The sequence below is a fragment of the Simochromis diagramma genome, unplaced genomic scaffold (genome assembly GCF_900408965.1).
Source record: "Simochromis diagramma unplaced genomic scaffold, fSimDia1.1 OVJJ01000510.1, whole genome shotgun sequence".
NCBI classification, from domain to species: domain Eukaryota; kingdom Metazoa; phylum Chordata; class Actinopteri; order Cichliformes; family Cichlidae; genus Simochromis; species Simochromis diagramma.
Window position 1 is genome coordinate 666,120 of NW_024387326.1, and position 24,061 is coordinate 690,180.

General features: G+C 41.6%; 1 protein-coding gene across 23 annotated transcripts in view; it reads left to right on the forward strand.

Annotated features, from left to right (window-relative positions):
* Nucleotides 1–24,061, forward strand: part of mapk8ip3 (mitogen-activated protein kinase 8 interacting protein 3) — a 55,517-nt gene that overhangs the window by 27,873 nt on the left and 3,583 nt on the right. For 11 of the 23 annotated variants that reach the window (XM_040006234.1, XM_040006233.1, XM_040006236.1 and 8 more), the window contains 23 exons: nt 472–480; nt 995–1,015; nt 3,038–3,095; nt 3,327–3,479; nt 3,787–3,844; nt 4,571–4,722; nt 5,027–5,083; nt 5,173–5,343; nt 5,882–6,041; nt 7,262–7,312; nt 8,620–8,709; nt 10,061–10,213; nt 11,447–11,612; nt 11,761–11,958; nt 12,043–12,226; nt 12,382–12,501; nt 12,785–12,865; nt 12,987–13,054; nt 13,543–13,691; nt 13,816–13,987; nt 14,087–14,200; nt 15,820–15,858; nt 16,301–16,465. In XM_040006234.1, the coding sequence (XP_039862168.1) occupies nt 472–480; nt 995–1,015; nt 3,038–3,095; nt 3,327–3,479; nt 3,787–3,844; nt 4,571–4,722; nt 5,027–5,083; nt 5,173–5,343; nt 5,882–6,041; nt 7,262–7,312; nt 8,620–8,709; nt 10,061–10,213; nt 11,447–11,612; nt 11,761–11,958; nt 12,043–12,226; nt 12,382–12,501; nt 12,785–12,865; nt 12,987–13,054; nt 13,543–13,691; nt 13,816–13,987; nt 14,087–14,200; nt 15,820–15,858; nt 16,301–16,465 (2,589 nt within the window). Of the gene's footprint in view, nt 1–471; nt 484–994; nt 1,016–3,037; nt 3,096–3,326; nt 3,480–3,786; nt 3,845–4,570; nt 4,723–5,026; nt 5,084–5,172; nt 5,344–5,881; nt 6,042–7,261; nt 7,313–8,619; nt 8,710–10,060; nt 10,214–11,446; nt 11,613–11,760; nt 11,959–12,042; nt 12,227–12,381; nt 12,502–12,784; nt 12,866–12,986; nt 13,055–13,542; nt 13,692–13,815; nt 13,988–14,086; nt 14,201–15,819; nt 15,859–16,300; nt 16,466–24,061 lie in introns of all 23 variants that reach the window. The other 12 variants (XM_040006245.1, XM_040006257.1, XM_040006235.1 and 9 more) reach the window with 11 other exon arrangements.

Below are 24,061 nucleotides of genomic sequence, written 5' to 3' on the forward strand. Positions count from 1 at the left end.
CGAATCTGCTGCTGCACTAACTTTACATTCTTTGTCTAGCATGGGGCGCTGCAGCGCACGTCTGCATCACCACACAGTCATCCTAAAAAACACACAATCTCACACCCCGGCTCCAGCTGCACATCCATGCACTTTTTCTTTCATTGTTTGTCTTTGTTATACTTTGCTCTTGTTTTTACAGCAGTTTTAGGGGCAGAGGAACAGTAAATGGAGCAGATTTGAACAGATGTTTTTGTCACTTATGTTCACATTACTCAGTTTAGATACCCACTATCGCACACACCCCATTTTGGGCTTATTCACACTGGGAGATTCTGGGAGATTTTGTGTATCAGTATTGACTCACTATCCCTGAGTTTTATGTTATAGAAGCAGGAAGCGCACTCTGACCCCGTCTCCTTGTCCATCTGTTAACCTCTCACCCATTTCCTTTTTTCCCCTTTTATGTGCTTCTGCCGGTGACACCCATAGGCGAGTTCTCAGGTGTGTATCTGAACACACGTTGGTTGGTATTGTTTTCTCTTAACTCTCTCAACTCCTCTCTACTTTCCAAAATCCACTTTTAAAAGTAGATGCTAATCAGTGGATATAATTGATAACAAAGTAACTTTGGAGTTATTGTGATGCTATGCTAGTAGATGACAAGTGTCAATTAGCAAGCAGTGCAGTGGTTTAGTTCCAGTCCTTTGAGGTAGCGGTGAAGTAGCAGTTAATATTTTATTTTTATAATATTTTATTACTAGAAGCCATCCCTGTTTAATTTTCAGTGAGGATTTCAGTGGTGGGTCCTTTCAGTGGGTCTTTCTAATAGATTTGATGATATAAAGGTCAGATTGTCCTTTGGTTCTGTAGCCATGCCTAAAAACCAAATCAATAAATGCTTATCAGCGTCTTCTCTCCTCTCTTCCCGTTCTTCCATTTCTTTTTTCCATCTCCAATCTTCACCCTTTCCTCTTTTCTCTCGTCTCCTTTTCTTCTCTCCTTGTTTTGCTTCCAGTCCCTGATGATTTCTTAGGTAAGGCGCCCCATGCCTGCGCTCACATTTGCTTTAGCTTTCACATCCCTCTGTTTGTTTATGTTATGTGGCTTCTTATTTATATTTTCTGTCATTTTTTTTTATTCCTCATATGCCTGAAATGTTATCATCCTTCGGTAATTGCAGTAAATCTTTCGGACATTATAGAACATTAAAATAATCCAGTGTTAAAGAGATGTTGCAGAGCTCTTATTCAAACAAATACTAAATGTATATATAGTGGAAGATATAATAACAAAAGAGAGTCAGGCAATGATAACAAATTAAGAAATGCATGAGCTCAAAAGCGGTCATGTGATAAAGAAAGTTTTCATATGACTGTGTGCAGTTCAAGAACTATGTGATTCAATCACCCTGTGATTCAGTGGGAATTAAGAGGGTCAGTAGCTGCCAAGCAAATGCACTTGACTAACTGATCATCGGCGAATGTGAGCACCTCCATCAAAGCAGAGGTTTTGGCAGTTTGCTGGTCTGGAGGAACGCTAAGGAGGAAAGACATCAGCGATGATCTTCGAGAAGTAAATGTTGATGCCCAACAATCTGGGAAAGGTTAAAAGGTCATTTCCAAACAACTTAATTCTACAGTGAGAAAGATGAAAACATTCAAGACAGATGCCAATCTTCCCATGAGTGAATGTCTCAGGAAATTCTATAGGTGTCTATAGGCATGTTAAATGTTACTGTTAATGACAGTACGATTAGAAAAAGACCGAACAAGTATGGAGATACTTTCTCATATTGCACAGCACCAACAACTCATACCAGCTGTCAAGCACGGTGGTGGAGGGGTGATGTTTTGGGCTTGTTTCTCAGCCTGGACACCTTAAAGTCATTGAGTCAACCAAAATATTCTACAGTCAAGTGTGAAGCATCTGTCAGACGGCTCAAACTGGGTCACGGCACAGTGATTCCAAGCGCAGCAGCAAATCTATAACAGAATGGCTGAAAAAGTAAAGAATGAAGGTGTTGCAATGAACCAGTCCAGTCCAGACTCAAGGTTTTGACTGAAATGCTGTGGTGGGACCATAAGAGAGCTGTGCATAAACAAATGCTCACAAATTTCGATGACCTGAAGCAACGTTTTAAAAAAGAGTAGGCCAGACTGTCATACAGAAACCAATTAATTCAAGTTTTTGCTGTTAAAAGTTTTTCTACTGAATCATGGGGTCTGCTTAGTTTTTTCACAGGTCTGCATCGAATGATGTGAAAACTTTCTTTTTATTTCTTCAGGATGAAATTCTTTAATTTGAGCTCATTTTAAATTTGCTGTCAGAAGTGTTAAAACATGACATCCTGATACTGAGGAGTTATTTTTCCATCCCTGCAGTGACATCACACACCACAACATAAACTTACACTTTTAATCCAGCGTATAATATAATCCACTAAATGTAACACCTATACCCATCAGCGTTTTTGTTTTGCTTGTTTTTGATGCGTTCTCATGTCTCAGAGTTTCTCTGAGTCGATGTGAGCTTTGCTTTTGCTTTTGCTTCCATGTTTGTTTGTTTTTTGGGGGATTTTTTCAGTTCAGTTTGGGCAATAACGTCGATAAATAGAATTGAATTTTCAACACGATGACATGTTTATGCATGATAACACTAATACTATAATCATTAAAAGATGAACCCTGAATTTTAAAAATTTTGCAACTAGTTTGGATTTTGTGTTTAAGGTGAAAATAACTTTCAAGACATAAATGATAAGAGCAATGAGTTATTTTTAAGATTTCTCAGTATGTTTCCAACATTTTACAGATAAGTCCTTTGTTAGCTTGACTTCTCCTTGTTGTGAATAGTAGAACTTCAATCATTAATAACTTATTAAACCTCTTATATGAAAACTCATCCTTTGTCCCACACTTACTTTGGTTTACCTTGAAAGCAGCGTTAACACATAAATGGTTTTCTCATCAATCAGTCGATTGAATAGATCGGCTTATAAATAAATTATGATTTTTGTTGTGGGGGAGTAACAGTGATGTGAATGTGATTGTTTCAGGGATGAGCAAGGAGTGGGAGAACATGCTGGCAGAGAACAAACAGCTCTTACAGACCAAGTAAGAGACTCGGTGAAGCCTAATATGCGCCTGATGATGCTAATGTCACACCCTTTCTGCATTTCATTCAAAGGAAACGCTGAAAGATTTGTTTTTAGTATTGAGACACTTGATCATGGTTACCTCCTGTTTTCTTATACAACATGTTCTTAGACCAAAACCCTACATGTGAATGTGAAATTGCAGCTGGTAGTTTCCCACTATATCCCCTTTCTGTCCTTTGCTTGGCAGAAATGCTCTAAATATTGTCAAAAATGACCTTATTGCCAAAGTGGACGAGCTGTCGGGGGAGAGGGAGGTACTGAGGGAGGAGCTGGAGGCGGTGAGACAGTCAAAGAACAAGGTGGATGCCAGAATCAAGGAACTCGAAGAAGAACTCAAGAGGTAAAAAATAGCAACGAATGTTTGAGTCCTTGCACAGACGCAGGATGCTGTGCTTGCTTTTGTGTAATTTAGACTTTAATAGGTTTTTTCACATGACACCCACCTTTAAGATCATCAGTAAAACAATCAAATCAATCTGCAGCAACAGAAATGATTAAAATGATCTTAATGAGACATGCCGACATCTAACTGTTCTATTTCTGTTAGCTAATAAGCATCTTTAGCACTTTATTGAGTTCAAATGTTATTGTTTAGTACTTGTCTTGGAGGAGTATGTAATCTCTGTGTTTTTGTTTGTTGGCTGCAGGTTGCGAGCAGAGGCTCTGGGGGCTTCTCGGGACTCCAAGGATGAAGTTGGTGATGATGTGAGTAGAACTGCCCCTGCCTCAGGCTGAACTACTGATGCGTTCATGTCTCTATACAAATATGAGAAGCAGAATAGAAAGTCTTCAGTTAGCTTTCAGACTGAAATGTCTAGTATTGGTTTGGACATCTTATCCTCTCAGATCTGTCTTATTACTTTGTGGCACAGATTCACCAAAGTGCTGGAAACATTCCTTAGAGATTTTGCTCCATATTGAAGTGACAACATCACACAGTTGCTGCAGATTTGTCGGCTGCAGCACCAGCACCAGCGTTACCCAGGATGGATCCATGCTTTCATGTTGTTTACACCAAATTCTAACCCCACCATCCAAATGTTTCAGGACAAATTGAGACAGTGGACCAGTCAAAGTTTTTCCAATAGTAGCACACGTAGGCTTTTCTGCTCTACTCAAGTACTCGAGTACAACAATCCTCATTCACCCATATATACAAGCACTGTTTGAAGCACTGTTCCTATCACCTTCTCTTTTTTGGACCATTCTCTGTAAAACTTGGAGATGATCATGTGAGAAAATCCCAGTAGATCAGCGCTTTCTCAAATACAGCAACGCGATTGGTTGAATAGATATTTGTGTTAACAACCAGTTGATTTGGGTGTACCTAATAAAGTGGCCAGTGCATGCATATGCCACAGACTAGTTTTAGGCTGATGTAGAGAGGGATTTCCAAATTAACACCAGGTCTCTGTTCTCTCATGTGACCAGTTTTCATCGCCGATGCAAGACGGCGACATGACAATGACCCAGCGGCGGCGATTTACCCGGATGGAGATGGCCCGGGTGCTGATGGAGAGAAACCAGTACAAAGAGAGACTGATGGAGCTGCAGGAGGCCGTACGGTGGACAGAGATGATCAGGTAGACTTGAGAGAACAGGAAGTGAAATGCTTCTGGGCTTAAAGTCAACACAGAGTTTTCCTTAAATGTGAACCCATATTCTGTGTCAGTATCTTGTTGTTCTGAGGTGGTTTTTCTGAGTGGCATCATATTTTTTACGGCATTTTTAACTGTTTTTATTCAATTTTTGTCATTTTCTTATACTTTCCAGTTGTTTTCACTTCATGTGCCCTATTTATAATGTTAAAAGTGTTATATTATAGTACTATAAATAACTTTTATAAGTAGTCTTATTATTTTAATTTCATCTCTCTTTCCCCCTCAGAGCATCCCGTGAGAATCCTCCCATCCAAGAGAAGAAGAAGTCTACCATCTGGCAATTGTGAGATTCTGCTTTTAATCAGCTTTCTATAGTGATATAAAAGAAAAAGAAATATCCTAAGCAAATTTCTCTTTCTGTCCATCTTCTAGCTTCGCACGTCTCTTCAGCTCATCATCCAGCCCGCCGCCCGTCAAGCGGCCGTTCTGCAACGTCAACATCCATTACAAATCTCCCTCACCGGCCGGTTTCCCTCAGAGACGCAGCCACACCATGTGTCAGATCTCCACCTCCAACCGTACCCTGGAGTTCTTCCCTGAAGAGTGAGCGGCGGCTGAACTTCCCCACATCACGCATCACTCTAAACCCCCACACTTATCTGCTAAACAGCTCGCTGCTCGCTCGCTTGTGGCCACTTGCAGAAAGTTTGCGTATATTATCAGCAGAGAGATGTGTTTTTAAATGCTTCCAATAGAGATTGCTTATTTTGGTCTTGACGTGCCATTCAGGTGCATTACACCTTTTGGTACAAGTGCAGCTCAGACCTCTTTTATTTCCCCTCAAATGCAGTTTTTTGACCACAAATGTTTGTCTGGTAAAGACACAAAAGCCACAAAAACACCAACCTCCCAATCACACAGACACAGAGGCCTCCAATTTTCTTCTTTTATGTCTTAAAACACTAAACTGCACGTTACTTTTAGTCATTTTAGAAGATTGCTTGGCAGTAGTTATTGCACTTGCTTTTACTTGCCTTCTCTTCTTCATCTCTCTTCTCTTTGTCTCCTGCTGCTGGCTGGCCAGGCTGCTAACGCTTCGCTTTTTTCTTCTCTTCCCTTCCCTGCCTCCCGCTTCTTCCAGACTGGCCAGTAACGGTGTTGCGTCTCTCCTCAGTGACTCGGCGATGTTGGCCCGCCGAGAGCAACGCCGTGAACAGTACCGGCAGGTTCGTGAGCACGTGCGCCGTGATGACGGCATCATGCAGACCTGCGGCTGGAGCGTGCCATCTCGATTCAAACAGGTACCCAGAGTGCTGTCTGTGCGAACAAGAAAACACACATGAGGAGAAACATAAGATTTTAACAAAGCATTGACTGCCAAGAGGGTGAATACTGTGCCAATTACTTGGGTTTGAATGAATTTCTTAGTAGTTCTCAATTACGTTTGCTACTAAAAGTTCAGTAAAACCAATATTCAAAGTCCCAGAAGTTTGATTCTGTTCATCTGGATGCAGCGTCTTTAGTCGGAGAAACGTTTTGTCACTTGGATGTGTGAACAGAATCAACTTTCTGGGATCCTTACCTGGATGACTGATGACTGAGCATGCATCAAGACAGTCTATGAAGTCATTTCTGAACCTTTGAACAGCTACTGGATCTTATTTAAAACTATACATGCCTCTTTTTTTAATGCTAATTCTTATACTGTATGTGAAAGTCGAGGGCATTGAGCATTATTCTGCAGCACACTGTCAGTGAGAGAAGATTTCATTCAGTGATTTTAAATTTGCTTACCCAAGCTTCAAAGTGAAATTATCACTAGTTGGCCCTGCGGGGCATTTGTATAAACAGGAAATAAAAGTAAGCAAAAGCCAGTGAGGACATGTGGTCTTTTTGAAGTTTGTCTGCTAATGCATGCAGAGCTGTTTAAAGTTACCCAACAGAAGTAAACGAGACGGTTGGAAATATTTTCAGCTGTGGTTTAAACGCATTTGGTACTTTAGTGAGCATTTGCTTGACATGCTGGACAGCATGACTGACTCTGAACTAGCTAACAAACTTCCTGTTTACTGACATGATGGAAAAATATCTGATCACTGGATATTTCCTCTTTTTAGGGCCACACTCTGTAAACCTTAGAGTTGGTTGTGTGGGAAAATCCCAGTAGATCATCAATTTGTGAAACACTCAGATCAGCTCATCTGTCTAAATGCATAAATGTACAAAGATCCCGCCATGTGGAAACAGGTGTACCTAATAAAGTGGCCAGTGAGAGTATTTTGCATATAATTGTTAGAGGAATCCGTTTATTCTGGGTTCTGGCTTTTATGAGGTTTGCTGATTTTAAAACTGATCAGCACGGAGACGAGCCGACAACCCTCAGTGTTTGATTTTAAGCTCGCAGCATGGAAGCGTGCTTTCAATTTCGGCCAGCGGACTTTAAGGTTGGCTCTGTGCAGCTTGAAGGCCAGAGTGCAGAAGGTGCTGGTAGGCAGGTGGCTCTAACTCTGGTCTCCCACAGACTGGTGGTCAGACGGACAGCGCTCAGGACAGCCCGCTGAAGAGGCAGCAGGCAAGTGAGACCGACAGAGTGCCAGCATGCGCCTTTATGGCTCCCTCTCCCTTTTAACCTTCCAACCAAAGCTCTGACCCCTAGACAGCAGCGGACAGCTAATAGCAGAGGAAAGACATGCAGATACTTAAGGAAGACTTTTATTTTGAGCACTTCAAGTGAAGGCTTTTAACAAAAAGACTATTCTGTGAGGAAAAGGTTGCCACTGTACAGTACATTCACTGTTCCTCTGGAAATGCATGAATAGTTTTGTTTTTCAGCATGATGCAAATCAGAAAAGGCTGTATTTCGAAAACATACATGTGTTACACACCTTGCTCTTTGATGAAGGCCTTCCTGTGGAGTTTATTCCATCTGATCTCCTCTCCCTCTGCTAGTGGTGTTGCAACCTTTTAACCTTTAACCTCTGTCTGTCTCAACCTGCCCTACTTAACATATGGATGTTACTCCTGTGCATTATCTCAGTATCTTAAAGGAAAAATCCACTTGGAAAAATACTCACAGTCACCAAGTCATTAGGCAGAGTTTTGTCAACCCGAGATGTTTAGATGTCTCATTTTACTCCTTTTGCTAACAGAATTCTATCAATATATTACGATTTTTCAAGTAGAGCTACAAAAGTTAGCAGCCGTGTAAAGATTATACTTCGGTTAGAGAGCTGCACTGTTTTGCACCTGTGTATATTTACTGTGCCAGTCATTTCACCTCCTTATAAAGGTGCTTTAACTAAGTGGTAAAATGCTTTTTCCCTAAAATTATGTGTCTCACCTCATGCATAATGCACACGCTCTCTGGGGACAGCCCTGCGGCATCCTGGGAAAAACAGGGAACTGAAAAAGGAGTTGAGATTGTGTTAGCCCCCTGTAATGCCAAGTGTTTTATTTTATACATTAGATTTTTTAGACATTTACATCATCATTGTGATTTTTTTTTTTAACAAACTTTGAGCAATAAATTACACAAAAATGCCAGATGTAGCAAGATTTATACAACTTAAAAGTCATGTATGCAAACTGATGTTTCATATCTTTTAAAAAAAATTCTATAGGTTAAAAAAAAACCTCCCATTTTAAAGAGATGTAAACTATCTGGCAATTATTTCATGGTTCAGGCTTTACAGGGTTGCAGATAGGAGAGAAGCAGTGGAGTTTTCCTTTAATGCTTGCTGTGTATGTGCTGTACGTGTTTACAGCACATTCACATACTGGGAATGTTTTCATTTTCTTCAGTGTCCAGTAAAACTGGAGACCAGATGATAATTCACTGCTTTTGCTTTTCTGCTGACAAATTCCCACCTGTGCTTTTAGACAACCAACGAGAAAGAGGATAACCGCATGAAGAATGTCCCCGTCCCAGTTTACTGTCGCCCTCTGGTTGAGAAGGATCCCAACAGGAAGGTGGGAGAAAATCAGGAGGGATGAGGGTTTTCTGTGAAAAAACAAAAAACACCTCAGATCTGTCGTTAAATGTCTTTTTGTTTAGGTTTTGTAGAAATATTACCACTAACCATGTGACATTAACTTGCCTGCCATTTTGGAGATATGGCAACCATGGTGAATAAGACCTCAGTCACACAGGCCCTGAGACTGCTCTGTGACCATCTGGCAACCATTTGTAAAGGAACAATGATTGTTGGTTGCTGGAGGTTGATGGCATTCTTGGGGAAAGTTTGGGAAAGTTGGGGAAATTTTCTAGTGACTTGCCCATGAAGCACACAGGTCACACAAACCAAGAATAGACTTTTCAGTAAAGGAGATCTCGAGACATGTTGTATCTCGTAATTAACCATTTGTAATGATCAATACTGGGGGGGAAAACTTCAAATGTCAAAGTCTAGCTGTGCAAAAGCAGAAAGTGGACTCCAGAGACATAATGTGAACTTAAAATCAACCTTTAATGCTGATCATTCAGAGGAATAACAAAAAACTTCTGCACATTCAGAAACTAGGTAAGTATTTGAGTTGAACAGAAGGCAGAAACACACACAGCTATGGTGGAGGACACGACAAAGAGCTGAGGAAAACTGAGGACTTAAATACACACGAGGTAAAAGAGAGAGCGGAAACAGCCGTTGGAAAATAAAACACAGGTGAACAGAATCTAACTAAGGAGATGAGAGACTAGCAAAACTAAACAGGAAACATAAACACTGACACTCAGAATAGGACATATGAGCATTAAACAGACATCATCTAAGGAAGAACCAAGAACTAAGAAAGAATATAACAGAACTAGGAAATAATATTGTACATAATAGACATCTAAGACTCAAAAGAACACATCATGAACTCCACATCACTCAAAAGCCTGGCTCATGACCCAAAGTCACATGACTATACAGATTATTTTGCCCTGAAAACATTTGTTTGTGTTTCTTTTCTGCTATCTCACTGCAAGCGACATTTTCATGAGGATCTGGTGACAGCTGGTGTTCAGTCACTGCTAATCAAATATGATCAGCCCACACTCACAGAGTCATCATAAAGCACTTGAGCTGAATGTCTCTGTGCTAAACTTTGTTATTCATGCACTCCACTTGTTTAGCTATAAATAATTATTCTATCTGAAGGCGACATTATAAGACCCAAATTATGACTCTTGCACCGGGAGCCACATTAAGCCTCCAAATCATTTTTAAAAAGGTCACTATTGCAGGCATCTGCTTGCTTTTAGAAACCACATATATTAATATAATATGTATATATGTATTTATTATGCCTGTGTGTCTGTGTGTGCACATGTGTGCAGCTGTGGTGTGCAGCAGGAGTGGATTTGACAGGATGGAGAGTCAGCAGCCAGGAGACATCAGAGAAAGCACCAGCGTGCAGCACCGACCCTCTGCACGCTGAGGAGGACGGAGCTGATAAGAAGAAGAACCACACGTCTCCCGAGAAGAGGAAGGTGATTACAGCTCGCTTTCAAAACAGGCATTCATGTTGGCTAACGCAGAACACTATAAGTTAATATGTGCAAGAATTATCCTCAGTCGTTTAGAGTATGTCTAAAAATACTTCTGCTGGTGCTGGTTTCACTCACCGAGTAGACAAGGGTGCAAATGTGCAGTGAGGCCATTTACTGGATGTCTTTCGCCACGTTTCCTGTCTTCTTGTCTAAAAAAAAATGTTTAGATGCATTTAACTGCTCAAAACGATCCTAGATAGCATACACGAGTCATGGCTGTGTGCAAATTTAATTCTGCTTAGAAGGATTAAGTGAAGATCTGTCCAGGAGCCGTTGTAGGAGCAGGCTGAGTTATCCAAATACTAATGAATGGTGCTTCGGTGCTTCCTTTACTGACCCATCGTTTATGAAACAAAAAGAAATAAAAGCATCTCAAAGCCTCAGATCTGGCCCACTGCTCAGCTTTGGAAAATGTGGAAGACTATTTAACTTGGGTCTTATAACTGTATTTTTACAGTTTTACATCTTTTTCTACTGATACAGACCCGAGACCATAAGTACTTAAGTAATACAAAAACAGTTAAATGACAGAAAAGTTCCTATTTTTTCACCGCATACTATAGAAATATTTGTGTTTTTTACAATAAGTTAAAAAAAATGGTGGTGTATGCGGCTCACATCCCTGTCCTAAGGGCTTCTTAGAGCACTGAGACAATGGGCACATGTGCTGCTGTTTGGAAACAAGCCACACCTCCTCTTCAGGGTGGAGAGGACTTTCCCCCTTTGAACACCTACTTGGTGTAACTGAGTGATTTCTATCATATTTCATCTCTGCTGTATTTGAAGAATCCAAATCTGTTCTAATTATCATTAAGGGTCCAGGGGAGGTCGTCACATGTCGTCTTTACGAGAGTTAAACCAGAGCTTGTTGTTTCATGTTGCTACTCTAGGAAAATGTGTAACGCAGCTGGTCGGCAATGAAGTGATATTTTCTGCTGGGTTTTCCATGTTTATCTAATGTGCAGAGTAAAGAAGGAAAGTGTCTAAGATGCCATTTTTGTTGTCAGGTATTTAGACGTAGTTTAACAACAGCAGGTCCACATTATCCACATCTCACTTCTGTGAGATTTCCTCGTCACGTTTTCCACAATAATCAGGGAGCAGTGATCATTTAAAGACATCTGTGCTCTTTCTCTTTGTCATCTTTGTCTCCTCTTTCCTTTGCTCCCTCAGTCAAAGGAGCTCCAGGAAACAGACACAATGAGCAGTCGAGTGTGGATCCTCACCAGCACCCACTCTGCCAGCAAGGTGGTCATCATCGATGCCAACCAGCCCGGCTCACTGGTTGACCAGTTCAATGTCTGCAATGCCCATGTACTCTGCATCTCCAGCGTGCCAGGTGAGAGTGGAAGTGCTGCTTTTTTAGATGTTCGAACATGTGACTACCTTCAACTTCTTGTTGCTTTGCGGTAAATGTTGGGTTTCTTGCATTTTCATATGTTAAAGTGTGTCTGTGTGTCTGTCTGTGGGTGTGTGCCTGTGCATAGCTGCCAGCGAGAACGACTATCCAGCCGGAGAGATCGTGTTGGATCCAGGTGAAGGTGGAGCAGGGGGAGGAGAGGACACCGGCAGTGTGGAGGGCATGTTGGCCGGCATCACTCTAGTCGGCTGCGCCACCAACTGCAGCGTTGCACGTAGCAACTGTTCCTCTCGCACAGATACGCCAATCATGGACAAAGGACAAGGTGGGCGCATGATAGATACTCCTTCACTCATGTACTTTTAAGGAAAGTGAGAGGTGTGGATGTCATAGTGTCATTTTGCTTTAGCTCCCATTGCTCCACCGATGAATGGGAAGATTCACCCAGCCCAGTCAGCCGAGGAAGCCACGGAGGCCACAGAAGTTCCCGAGTCAACGGCCAGCAACACAGAAATGAGATCTGGACCTCCGGGACCGTTTACTGAGCACGTCTTCACTGATCCTCAGCCTCGCCCAGCAGATGCCTCTGATAGGTAGGAGGTCAAAGTCTGACAAGTCCTCAGGATTGTCTAGGATAAATTAAATAGCACGTTATTAGACAAGGGAAGGAAACAGTTACTGTAAGCATGCCATCAAAAGTGGATCAACTTCCCTGTTTGGAACCTGAAACTCTGAATTTTCCACACAGGAGCTCAGGCCAGTCCAAGGAGGAAACATCACACCCTCCAGAGTCAGAGGATGGAGGTGATGAGACCAAAAACTACACCAGCGTGGCCCCCACCATGTGGCTCGGGGCCCAGAATGGCTGGTGAGTCACTCACAACGTCTGCTGAAGCCTCACAGTGTCCACTATCACAGCAGTTTATGGCGTTTTTCAGCATTTTTAACCCTGGGAAAATTTGAGTCATTAGAGTCAACTAGAGTAAGTTAAAGCTTAAATCAACATTTGATGGATGATTTTTGATAAACATAACAGCTTTACAGTTACTTTATCCTTATCCTTGTGCCTTCCAGCTAAAACACACATAAATCTTGTGCGTCTTATAGTTTCTGTGAGCTCGGGAGTATCCTGATTCTGTTTTTCCTTCCAGGCTTTATGTCCACTCAGCTGTGGGAAACTGGAAGAAGTGTCTCCACTCCATCAAACTTAAAGACTCAGTGCTCAGTCTGGTGTAAGAAGAAGAAAAAGACATCAATGCATCTCTTATTTTTATATGTAGTTTTAAGCAGAGTCGAGGATTTTATTTTTATGAGTTTCAGTTTGTCCAGTGATCTCCATCCTTGTAATTGCAGGCATGTGAAAGGCCGCGTGCTGGTTGCCCTCGCCGATGGGACACTCGCGATATTCCACAGATCGGAGGGTAATCGAACTTTAACAGAGACACCAGACGTTAGTCTGTTAGGGGAAGTTGTGATTGCAGGTGGAATTGGAGCGTTGCCACCAGTTCAATGTGCGTGCACAGTCAAAATCAAAGATAGAGAAAGCAGTCGATAAATGACTCCAGTAATATGACACAAAAGGCACAAAAATGCACATTAGAAAGGAATGTAGGGATGATTTCATTTATATGTATGTTTATTTACCTTTGTATTAATTCTTCCATATATTGATTTTATATAAATAAATAGCCACAACCCACAGTATTATTGTTAGCTAGGTTAGCTCGGCAGCTCAGGTCTTGAGAAATCTCTTGTCTGAGATTCATCAATTATCTAACAGGCTGTGATTCAAAGTGTTTCCAGAGGACAGTTACAGGGACGGTCCCTTTATTTACCTCATTTAATGAAGCAGAGATGTGCAAAAACTCACAGAAACACATTTAGCTAATGTGTGTGTTTCTGTCATCAGATGGCCAGTGGGATTTGTCCAACTACCACCTCATGGACCTCGGCCGACCTCATCACTCCATCCGCTGCATGGCCGTCGTCCACGATAAAGTGTGGTGCGGCTACAAGAACAAGATCCACGTCATTCAGCCAAAGAGCATGCAGATAGAGGTGAGGCACGAGCCCGCTGTCGCATCGCTGTGCTGAAGAAACGTCTGCAGCTTCAGTGCCGCAGACGTGTTGTTTTTAGTTGTAATAATATAATAAACACCACTAAATCCTTTCTGTTTGGCAGAAGTCCTTCGATGCCCACCCTCGGAGGGAGAGTCAGGTACGGCAGCTAGCCTGGATCGGTGATGGAGTCTGGGTGTCGATCCGACTGGATTCAACCTTGCGTCTCTATCATGCGCACACGCACCAGCACCTCCAGGATGTAGACATAGAGCCATACGTCAGCAAGATGCTGGGTGAGTTTATCTTAGTTTATTTTGTGAAGTGTGACGTTTCACTTTTGGAGTTGCATGTGATCTGTGCAAGGTCCCACTCACTCTGGTTGTGTCTTGTAGGTACCGGCAAGCTGGGATTCTCTTTTGTGCGAATCACAGCGCTTCTGATTGGTGGAAATCGTCTTTGGGTCGGGACTGGAAATGGTGTCATCATCTCCATCCCACTGACAGAGAGTATGAGTCTTTTTTCTTTATTTTTTGGTGCCTAAAGGATCAGAGGTGATTATTTGTCTTAAATACTTGAAGTTTTAGGTGGTTTACACAGCAGAATATCTGGATAACCTGTCAGCAAATGTTTGTTACATTTGATGCACGGGACCAGGCTCCCAAAGGATACAGATACAGGTGTACCGTTCATAAAGTTGGCTTTATTTTACCCTCCAAAATGTTAAAAGGTAAATCAAAAACACAACAGCACTTTACAAAATAAAAGAAGAACTTATAAACTGACCAAATGGGCACAACTTGACTTATATTACTCATGGAGCAAGCCATTATAAACACAAAGGGAGGTAATAACCACACCCACTACAAAGAAACCCTGCCCAAGCTATCAAAGCAGATGTTTAATGCACTTGTTAGGCATCTCCATGCAAACCAGCTCCACCCTCAGCTATAAGCAGTATCAAATATTTATGTAGTCACTGTGACCTCACCCACTGCTTTTAAACTGCATTTTTAAAATTCAACTTTTAAAGTTTGTTTTTTTTGTTTTTTAACCTGATGAGGTTGAAGTGATGGAGTCCTAATTTATCAGCTTCCCCATGGTGTAACACAGACACCCATACTGGATAATTAAACACTAGGACTTTAACTCACCAAAACCTCTGCAATGATCTGAACCACACAGACATGAGTTCAATAATCCATTAGAAAGGGACACTTCTCAATCAATCACACATAACACCATGATCATAATCATCAAAATATACTTTATTTACTTTATTTATCCCAAAGGAAATGATTCTGATGGTTGTAAAAACAAATCCATGGATTCCAAGTATCTGTAAAACAGTCCACAGAAGCCAAAACATTTATTTTATACCAGGCTGTAAACATGCTTTTATAGCCTGGTATAAAGAGCCTCAACAGCCCACAAAATCAATTCAAGCATAGACAACCTATCAGGAACTAATATGCGTAATTACCTTAAATGCAAAATACACTCATAATGAAATTGATTTTGCAAGTTTCAAGTTAAGGACAGCCTCGTGAGATGATGATTTTAAGTAGCAGAATTCCTAAAGTCTGAGCTGCATGCGCTCCACAATCTGTGTCCTTTTCAATCATGCTGCTACGATTGGTGGTAAGTGGCTCCTAGAGGAAATGCAGTTTTTGGTCTCAGCCAGTTCTTTTTGTAATAAACAGGCAGGACTGGAGCAGCACAGAGGTTACGCAAAAGACAGAGAAAAAAAGAGTGTAAATGAAATTTAGATGACAGTGAACGAAGACAAACAAACTGAATGTGTGCTGAATCTGAAGCTCAGCAGGTAGGACTACAGTAAACTTAACATGAACCCAATCTTGTCAAATGTCCTCCGTAAAGGAAATTCATTAGGTGGCCGAATTTGGCTCATTTGTCCACACAAACACTCTCCGCTACCGCAGCACTCTCTATCCGTTCTCTTTAGTTTCCTTCTTCTTCTCCCCATCAGCTCCCCAACTTTCTCCACCTTCTGTTTTTCTTTGCTTCCCTCTGTGGTTTCACCCCTTTCACAAACTCTCCGTCGTAACTGTTACTGTTGCTGTGCTCTTTCTCCCGCTCTCCCTCCACTCTCCTCCGCCTCCCGTAGCGGTGGTCCTTCACCGGGGACAGCTCCTGGGTTTGCGGGGTAAGTGGGAGCGCTCCTAACCTCCTTTTCACCCGGTCGAGCCTCCGTGTCTCCTGATACAACGTATCGCTTGCTGTTAAACTTTGTCTGCTATGTGCTTGTTCTGGGTACGTGTCCAGCTCTTTGAGCAGTGCAACAGTTTAGCTGAAGGTCACAGAGTACACTGTGTGCAAGGATTTCACAGTTTGCTGAACTTTAAAAGCAGCTTTTTACTTGGGATTTGTTTTGCATGTCTATGATTTGTTTATTTTTATGCGTAACAAATCCATTGCATGCAGCGGGCGTCTTTTAGCTAGCTGAGATTTTTTTTTTCAAAAATCCTTTGTTTTCAGTTGATCTGTGGAAAATTAATTTTTATTTGATTATGTCATGCTACCGAATGTGATTTGTTCACAAACACGTGTTACTCGTGTACTCTTACCCTTTACTCTCTCTCTATCAGCCAATAAGGTGTCACCTACATCTTCTGGCGGGGTGATCCATGTGTACGGCGACGATGGCTCTGAGAAGAGCAGCGGCAGCTTCATCCCCTACTGCTCAATGGCACAGGCCCAACTCTGTTTCCATGGACACCGTGATGCTGTCAAGTTCTTCGTCTCTGTGCCGGGTAGGCCTGAATCTCTGCTCCCTTTAATTCTGAATTTTAAATGGACTGTGCACTAATAGGCATGTTTAAATTTACACGTCTTGTCTTAAATGTTAAAAGACACATATGTAGACATTAGGGGTGCAACGATACACAAAATTCACGGTTCGGTTCGGTTCGGTTCGATACTTTGGTGTCACGGTTTGATATTATGTTCATGCCTTTTTAATTTGTCATTTATTAAAATTATAAATATATATTTTAACTCAAAAGTACAGTTTTTAAATTTAATGTTGCTGAAACAAAAGTAATTAAAAAAATAAATATATCTCAGGGCTCTCAAAATTTCAAAATCCCTGGTAGCCCTTCGGGCAGGGACTCTTCAGTTTTTGGTAGCCCAAAATAAATGTAAGTAGCCCGAATAAAAAAGAGAGCAATTTTTTGATTGATGTTTTGTTTCCTGTTTTGTTTCCTTTACAATATTATACATTAAAGTATAATATTGTAAAGGAAACAAAACTGTTGGATTGTGTGTCCACAGGTGTTTGTACTTTGCGTCGTAATAAAATGACGGTAAAAGGCTCCGCCCACTTCCTATCCATGTCTTACCATGCAACGACTCTGTGAATGGACTGGAGAAGTGTAGTGGTAGAGTCCTCCGTCAGGAATGAGATATGTGTGTCGACTTTTTATTCTCCCTTAAAATTATTATGCCATAACGCTGCACAGAGCCGCTCTGCTAACAGGTTATGGGCCCAGAGCAGCAGTAAAGAGATCCTGTAACTGCCAAAGGAAGGGCAGCGTTTCCTGAAACCGCAAGTTACCGGCAGGTGTTAAAAGTTTGGCACGATTGAGTGAGTAAGCGTTTTTGTGCATCATGAGCAGACGCACGGCAGAGTCGGGCAGTCGGTATTCCCGTTTGCAGTTTGATGGAGATGAAAGGAAATATGAGATATGGGAAACGAAGTTCCTTGGTCATCTCAGACTACAAGGTTTGAAAGATGTCATCTTAAAGGCTGAGGGTGATGAAGAAGCCGATGGTGAAGATGATGACAAAAATGCAGAAGCATATGCAGAGTTGATACAATTTCTGGATGACAAAAGTTTATCGTTAGTTATGAGAGATGCAGTTGATGACGGACGGAAAGCCCTAAAAATTTTGAGAGGTCATTATGCAGGAGTGGGCAAGCCAAGGATCATAAGTCTGTACACCGAACTTACTTCTCTCACAAATGAAAAGAATGAAAGTGTGACGGACTATATTATCCGAGCAGAAGCAATTATCACAGCGTTAAAAAATGCGGGTGAGTCATTAACTGATGGACTTCTGATCGCAATGATAATGAAAGGTCTACCAGAGACGTTTAAACCCCTGATTGTGCACGTTACACAGAGCGAAGCAAAAATCACATTTTCAGAGTTTAAAGTAAACTCAGAAGTTATGAAGAAACCGAGAGAATGCGTGCGGCTGTAACTGATGATAACGTAATGAGGACAAAAGTGCAATTAGACCAGGATTCTACTTCATGGCGAGCAGATGACCGAAGATCAAAGAATAATGAGATTGTGTGTTTTAAATGTGGACTAAAGGGACACACTGCAAGAACGTGCCGATCCAGAGTATGGTGCAGTTTTTGCCGGAGTAGTACACACAAAGATGCGACCTGTAGAAGGAAGCTAAGACGGGATGAAGCGAGAGGGGTTGTGGAGAAGGACTACGCGTTCAAGACGGGCTCCGAACCCCAGAGGGTCCCGGACAGCGGCCAAGAGATGCTGAATAACCAGCTACTGGTGGATACGGGAGCGACGTCACATATCTTTACGAAGATCGAGAGTTTTAAGACTTTTGATGACACATTTCGACCCGAGGCTCATTGTGTAGAGTTGGCTGACGGAAGGCGGAGCAGAGGAGCTGCAAAGCGGCGAGGAGATGCTGAGATAAGTATGATTGACAGTAAAGGACGCAGTCACAAGGTAACATTGAAACAAGCACTCTACATTCCATCGTTTCCACAGGACATTTTGTCAGTAAAAGCAGCTACTAGTAACGGAGCCACTGTGGTTTTCAAACACGGGGACAGTTTTCTTAAACATGTTGATGGAACAAAATTCCCTATATATGAACACGAGAGACTGTTCTTTATAAACACTGTGCAAGAGTTTGAAGAGAAATGTAATGGATGTTTTGATATGCAAACGTGGCATGAAATTCTAGGACACTGTAATTATGAGGATGTTCAAAATCTGCAAAATGTCGTTGATGGAATGGAAATTAAGGGTAAAATCAACAAAAATATGCAATGTGAAGCCTGTATACAAGGGAAGTTTACTCAAACTAGGAACCGAGAACCAGATGAAAAGGCCAGGGCAGCATTAGAGTTGGTACATACGGATTTAGCTGGTCCGATTACGCCAAACTCTAAAGAAGGGTTTAAGTATGTTTTGTCGTTTGTTGATGATTATTCAGGTGCAACATTTGTATATAATCTGAAACACAAAAGTGATACAACTCAAGCAACTGAAAGATTTATTGCAGAGGTGGCGTCATATGGGAAAATCAAGTGCATTCGTTCTGATAATGGAACTGAATTTACAAGCAGACAGTTCAGAGATTTATTAAGTAGACACGGCATTAGGCAGGAAACTTCGGCGCCATATTCGCCTCATCAAAACGGAACAGCAGAGAGGAACTGGCGTACACTTTTTGACATGGCGAGATGCATGTTAGTTGAGAGCGAATTGCCAAAGTCTTTATGGCCATATGCAGTACAAACCGCGGGAGTGATTCGGAACCGATGTTTTAACAAACGCACAGGTCAGACAGCGTATAAGATGTTAACTGGAAAAAGACCTGATCTTTCTAGAATGAAAAAATTCGGATCATTGTGCTATGCTTATAAACAAAATAGGGGAAAGCTGGATCCAAGATGCGACAAAGGTGTTTTCTTGGGATATGACAAAAATAGTCCAGCATATTTGATCTATTTCCCAAAAACCGGGAAAGTTGAAAAGCACAGATTGATAAAAATACTAAATCCCGCGACAATGGATCAACAAACACAGAGTGATCAGATGTATGAAGATGAGGTTTATGAATCCAGAAAAGATGGTGAACCCAAACAGACGAAGGATGAGGATATTCCAGATGGTAGTGAAAGCAGTCAAACTGAGTCCGAGGTTAAAACTGATGATAAAGTAGATGCTGGAGCTACACGTTATCCATCCAGAATCAGAAAGAGACCTGATTATTTGAGTGATTATATCACGGATGTGAAAGAGTGTGAAAATGAACAGATGCAAACCAGTGTTGATTATTGCTACAGATTGTTGTGTGAAATACCCACATCATTTAGCGAAGCTATTGTGTCAAGTGAGTCAAAAGAATGGGAAAAAGCGATGAATGAAGAAATTCAATCCCTTAAGGAGAATGACACATTTACTTTAACCACTTTACCAGAGGGTAAGAAAGCAGTGGGGGGTAAATGGGTTTATGCCGTTAAAAAGAACTCAGACGGATCAGACAGATATAAAGCTCGATTTGTGGCTAAAGGTTTTAGTCAAACAAAAGGAGTTGATTATGAGGAGACTTTTTCACCGACTGCTAACTTATTGAGTGTGAGAGTTTTGATGCAGAAAGTGGTTCAGGACGATATGTTGGTTCACCAGATGGATGTAAAAACCGCCTATCTACACGCACCAATAAATGAAGAAATATATATACAACAACCAGAAGGTTTTGAGACAGAATCAAGTGAGACTAATAAACTGGTGTACAGATTAAAGAAATCACTTTATGGGCTGAAGCAATCGGGTCGTAACTGGAACCAAACCTTACATGACTATTTAAGCAGTTGTGGATTTAGACAAAATATTGCTGATCATTGTGTGTATTCAAAAGAAACTGAAAGTGAAAAAGTAATCATCATAGTGTGGGTGGACGATTTACTCATTGCAGCTAACAATGAAAATGTGCTTTCAGGCGTGAAAGAAATGCTCTCTTCTAAATTCCAAATGAAAGATCTGGGGAAACTTAACCATTTTCTAGGAATAGATTTTATTCAAGAAAAAGAATGTGTCAGAATGTCACAGAAAATATATATTGAGAACATTTTAAAGAGATTTAACATGCAAAACTGTAAGCCAAGGTTAACACCCTGTGAACAGAAATGGATTCATTCTGATAAATTCGAGACATTACCAGATGTGAGGAGATATCGTGAAGCGGTAGGATGTCTTATTTATCTGAGCTATTGTACGCGACCTGATTTAAGCTATGTTGTCAGCAAACTGTCACAACATTTCAATGCGCCAACTGTTGATGATTGGACAGCAGTGAAACATGTTCTGAGGTATCTAAAAGGTAGTCGAGGAAAAGAACTGTGTTTTAGGAAATGTTCAAGTGGAAAACTAGGTCTACAAGCATACAGTGATGCAGATTGGGCATCCGATGTTTCTGATAGACGCAGTATGACAGGTTATTGTGTAAGCCTAAATGAAAATGGTCCTTTGATATCATGGAAAACTAAAAAGCAGACAACTACAGCACTATCAACTTGTGAAGCCGAATACATGGCATTAGCAGCAACAATTCAGGAATGTATGTATTTGACTTATTTGATTCAAGATCTTGATGAGTTTGAGTATGAAATACCTATGATATTGGAGGACAATCAGGGAACAATCGCTTTGTCAAAAAATCCAGTGAACAGACAAAGATGTAAACACATTGATGTGAAATATCATTTTATAAGGTCAGCTGTACATGAAAGGAAAGTGCTCATTGATTACTGTCCAACTGAGTCAATGGTAGCAGATATGATGACGAAACCAGTTTCAAAGTCTAAGTTAGACAAATTCTCTGTATTTGTGTTTGGAATGTAAGGATTGTTTTTCCCCAACCTGTGTACAAGTGGGGGTGTTGGATTGTGTGTCCACAGGTGTTTGTACTTTGCGTCGTAATAAAATGACGGTAAAAGGCTCCGCCCACTTCCTATCCATGTCTTACCATGCAACGACTCTGTGAATGGACTGGAGAAGTGTAGTGGTAGAGTCCTCCGTCAGGAATGAGATATGTGTGTCGACTTTTTATTCTCCCTTAAAATTATTATGCCATAACGCTGCACAGAGCCGCTCTGCTAACAAAAACATTAATCAAAAAATTGTTGAAAAACAAATTACAACATTGTATAAAAATTACAATCATCAACTCAAATACTTGGTTCTAATTGAACAGAAATTTCTATGAACTTGTAAGAACTGTGTAGGACATGAATCAGTCTGTGTCAGATCCTGAATTTGAAATTTCCGCTGAAGTCACGGGTAAGAGTCAAGTGGAACCAAGATCTAGGACATTTGCTTTTTGAAGTTTGCAAAGACTGCTAAATTTTGCCAGTGGTAGTTCACTCTTTGCAACATAGTACGCTGTTCTAAACAGATTTTTCAGGTTTATTTTTAGTATGTTATTTGCAATTGGTGTTTGTTCTGGGAAAGATATTGCAGACTGAGCAATAATGCATTTCTTGCATTTCTCATGGGTTCTAATGGGGGCCTTTCTTAAAATGACTGGTCCCAGTAACAAAGGCGCTTGTCGACTCAGAAATCAAGAGAAAATCAACAACACACCCGGCAGAACATTATGTTATTTACACGGGTGCACATAAGTGGTCCGCATGTGCGCATTCGCTGTCAAAATAAAAGACGCGCACCAGATAAGAAGTTGCAACGCGCGTTTGCGTCCATATAAAAAGCACTGTTTTTGTCCGCTAGAGTGGGATTTTCACGGCACATTCCGCACCACATCTCTGTGCGTTCATCATTTGTTTGAAGCCAGCTCATCTCCTGCAACCACTTTTCCGAGAATACGCGCTTCTTTTGTGGTTCGGACTCCTTCTGACATTTCTTTGGAGGTGGAGGAACACCAAATTGCTTAAAGGAGCTTCTTCGACATCTTTAAGAGTTCTAAACAAATGTCTGTCCTCCTCCAGAAAATCTTATGTATGCAAACACGCGTTGCAACTTCATATCTTGTGCGCGTTTTTTTTTTTGACAGCGAATGCGCACCTGCAGACCACTTATGTGCAGCCCCGGTTATATAGCTCGTCATATTGCAGCCACAGAAATTCTTTTGTCCATGAAACCATAAAGCTGCACTTTCTTTTTGCCTTATAGTCTGATTTGTCATAACTTTTCCGTTTTGTGGTAAGCTTTTCTTTGGCTGTCACTTCTTCACCCTGACCTCTCTTATTTGGCTCAGCAGAACTAAAATATATATCCTGCTGCTTTTACACACACACACACACACACACACACACACACACACACACATAACGGTCAGCGATTCTCTGCGCGATCAACCTCTCATATGTTTAAGCTTGCTGCGGGAGATTTCACTTGTCATGTTTGCATAGTAAGCTAACGATTGATAAGACGATGTCAGAGGAATTGGTGCGCAAATTATCATCACTCACCAATCAGTGCTGTCGCTCTCTATACACAGTTCGCGCGATTGCAAAGTGAAAGCAAAAAACAAGCGCAAATTCAAAGGCGATTTCAATATGTCACATATTGACAGTGGCTCACAGATGCCAATGACATAATTACCCAGCTACATTTTCGAAAGAATGCAAAAGCATTGACATATATTTTTCCTTCCTACAATAGCCCGACGGGCAGGGCAGAGATAGATTTTGGTAGCCCGACTGGAAAAATCGCTAGCCCCAGGACATCGGGCTTGCGATTTTGCAAGCCCTGTGTTACAGGCATGGCCCTTTAAGGATGAAGCCTGATGGGAAATGTATTCGGGGTGTGTGTAGCGGGACTGCCTGGTGTGTGTGTGTGAGAAGAGAGAGAGCGGAGAAGGGGAAAAAGTAACGGTTAGCTACAGAAGAGACAAAAAGAAAATAAATAAAAGGAATATAATAACTCCCTCGACAGCCAGAGTTGTGTCGGCGATGCTCGCTGTGAGTAAACTGTTTCAGCCCACTGTACCCGGTGTTCGTGCCTTAGAGAAGAAATAAAGTTCGGTGAAGCAGTTTCCTACGCCTCCTTCGATCTTTTTGCTAGCGGAGTTGACCTGTACACCGGCTACGAGTCAGTTACGGAACCTTCAAGTAACTGCCAGAGGTTTCCTTACTATGGTTCGGGGCCGCGGATCTGGCGCGGTAACACCTGTATCTGATTGAGGAATCACTCATCTTTGGAAAAGAGTTTATTACAGAGAAATGGCTCTTTCCAAAATAAAAGCTATACTATACGCTTCTTCTGAGCTATATTCTCAGCAGCATATTGTAGCGGCTCAGGGCTGTTCGGGGTTCTGTTTGTACAGTTATGTTTTGTTTATGTTGCCATAGTGACGGGTGACGCCCTCTCGCTGCGACAGTGTGTCCTTCCGGGGTCAGAGGGCGCCCTGTGTGTTGTTGTTGTTGCTATGCGGTTGCCGCGCTGAGCAGTTAGCTAGCGGCAGTGTTCTTCTGCAGATGTCAATAAACGGCTGTGCTCCCTGGCTAGCTCACGGGAAGCAAGACCAAACGACACCTCCGTCTCCTCCTTGTCTGAGCTCGCCACATTGGTGTCAGAAGTGGGATGATGGTGGCAGCCCATGTTCTGACCCGAGTGACT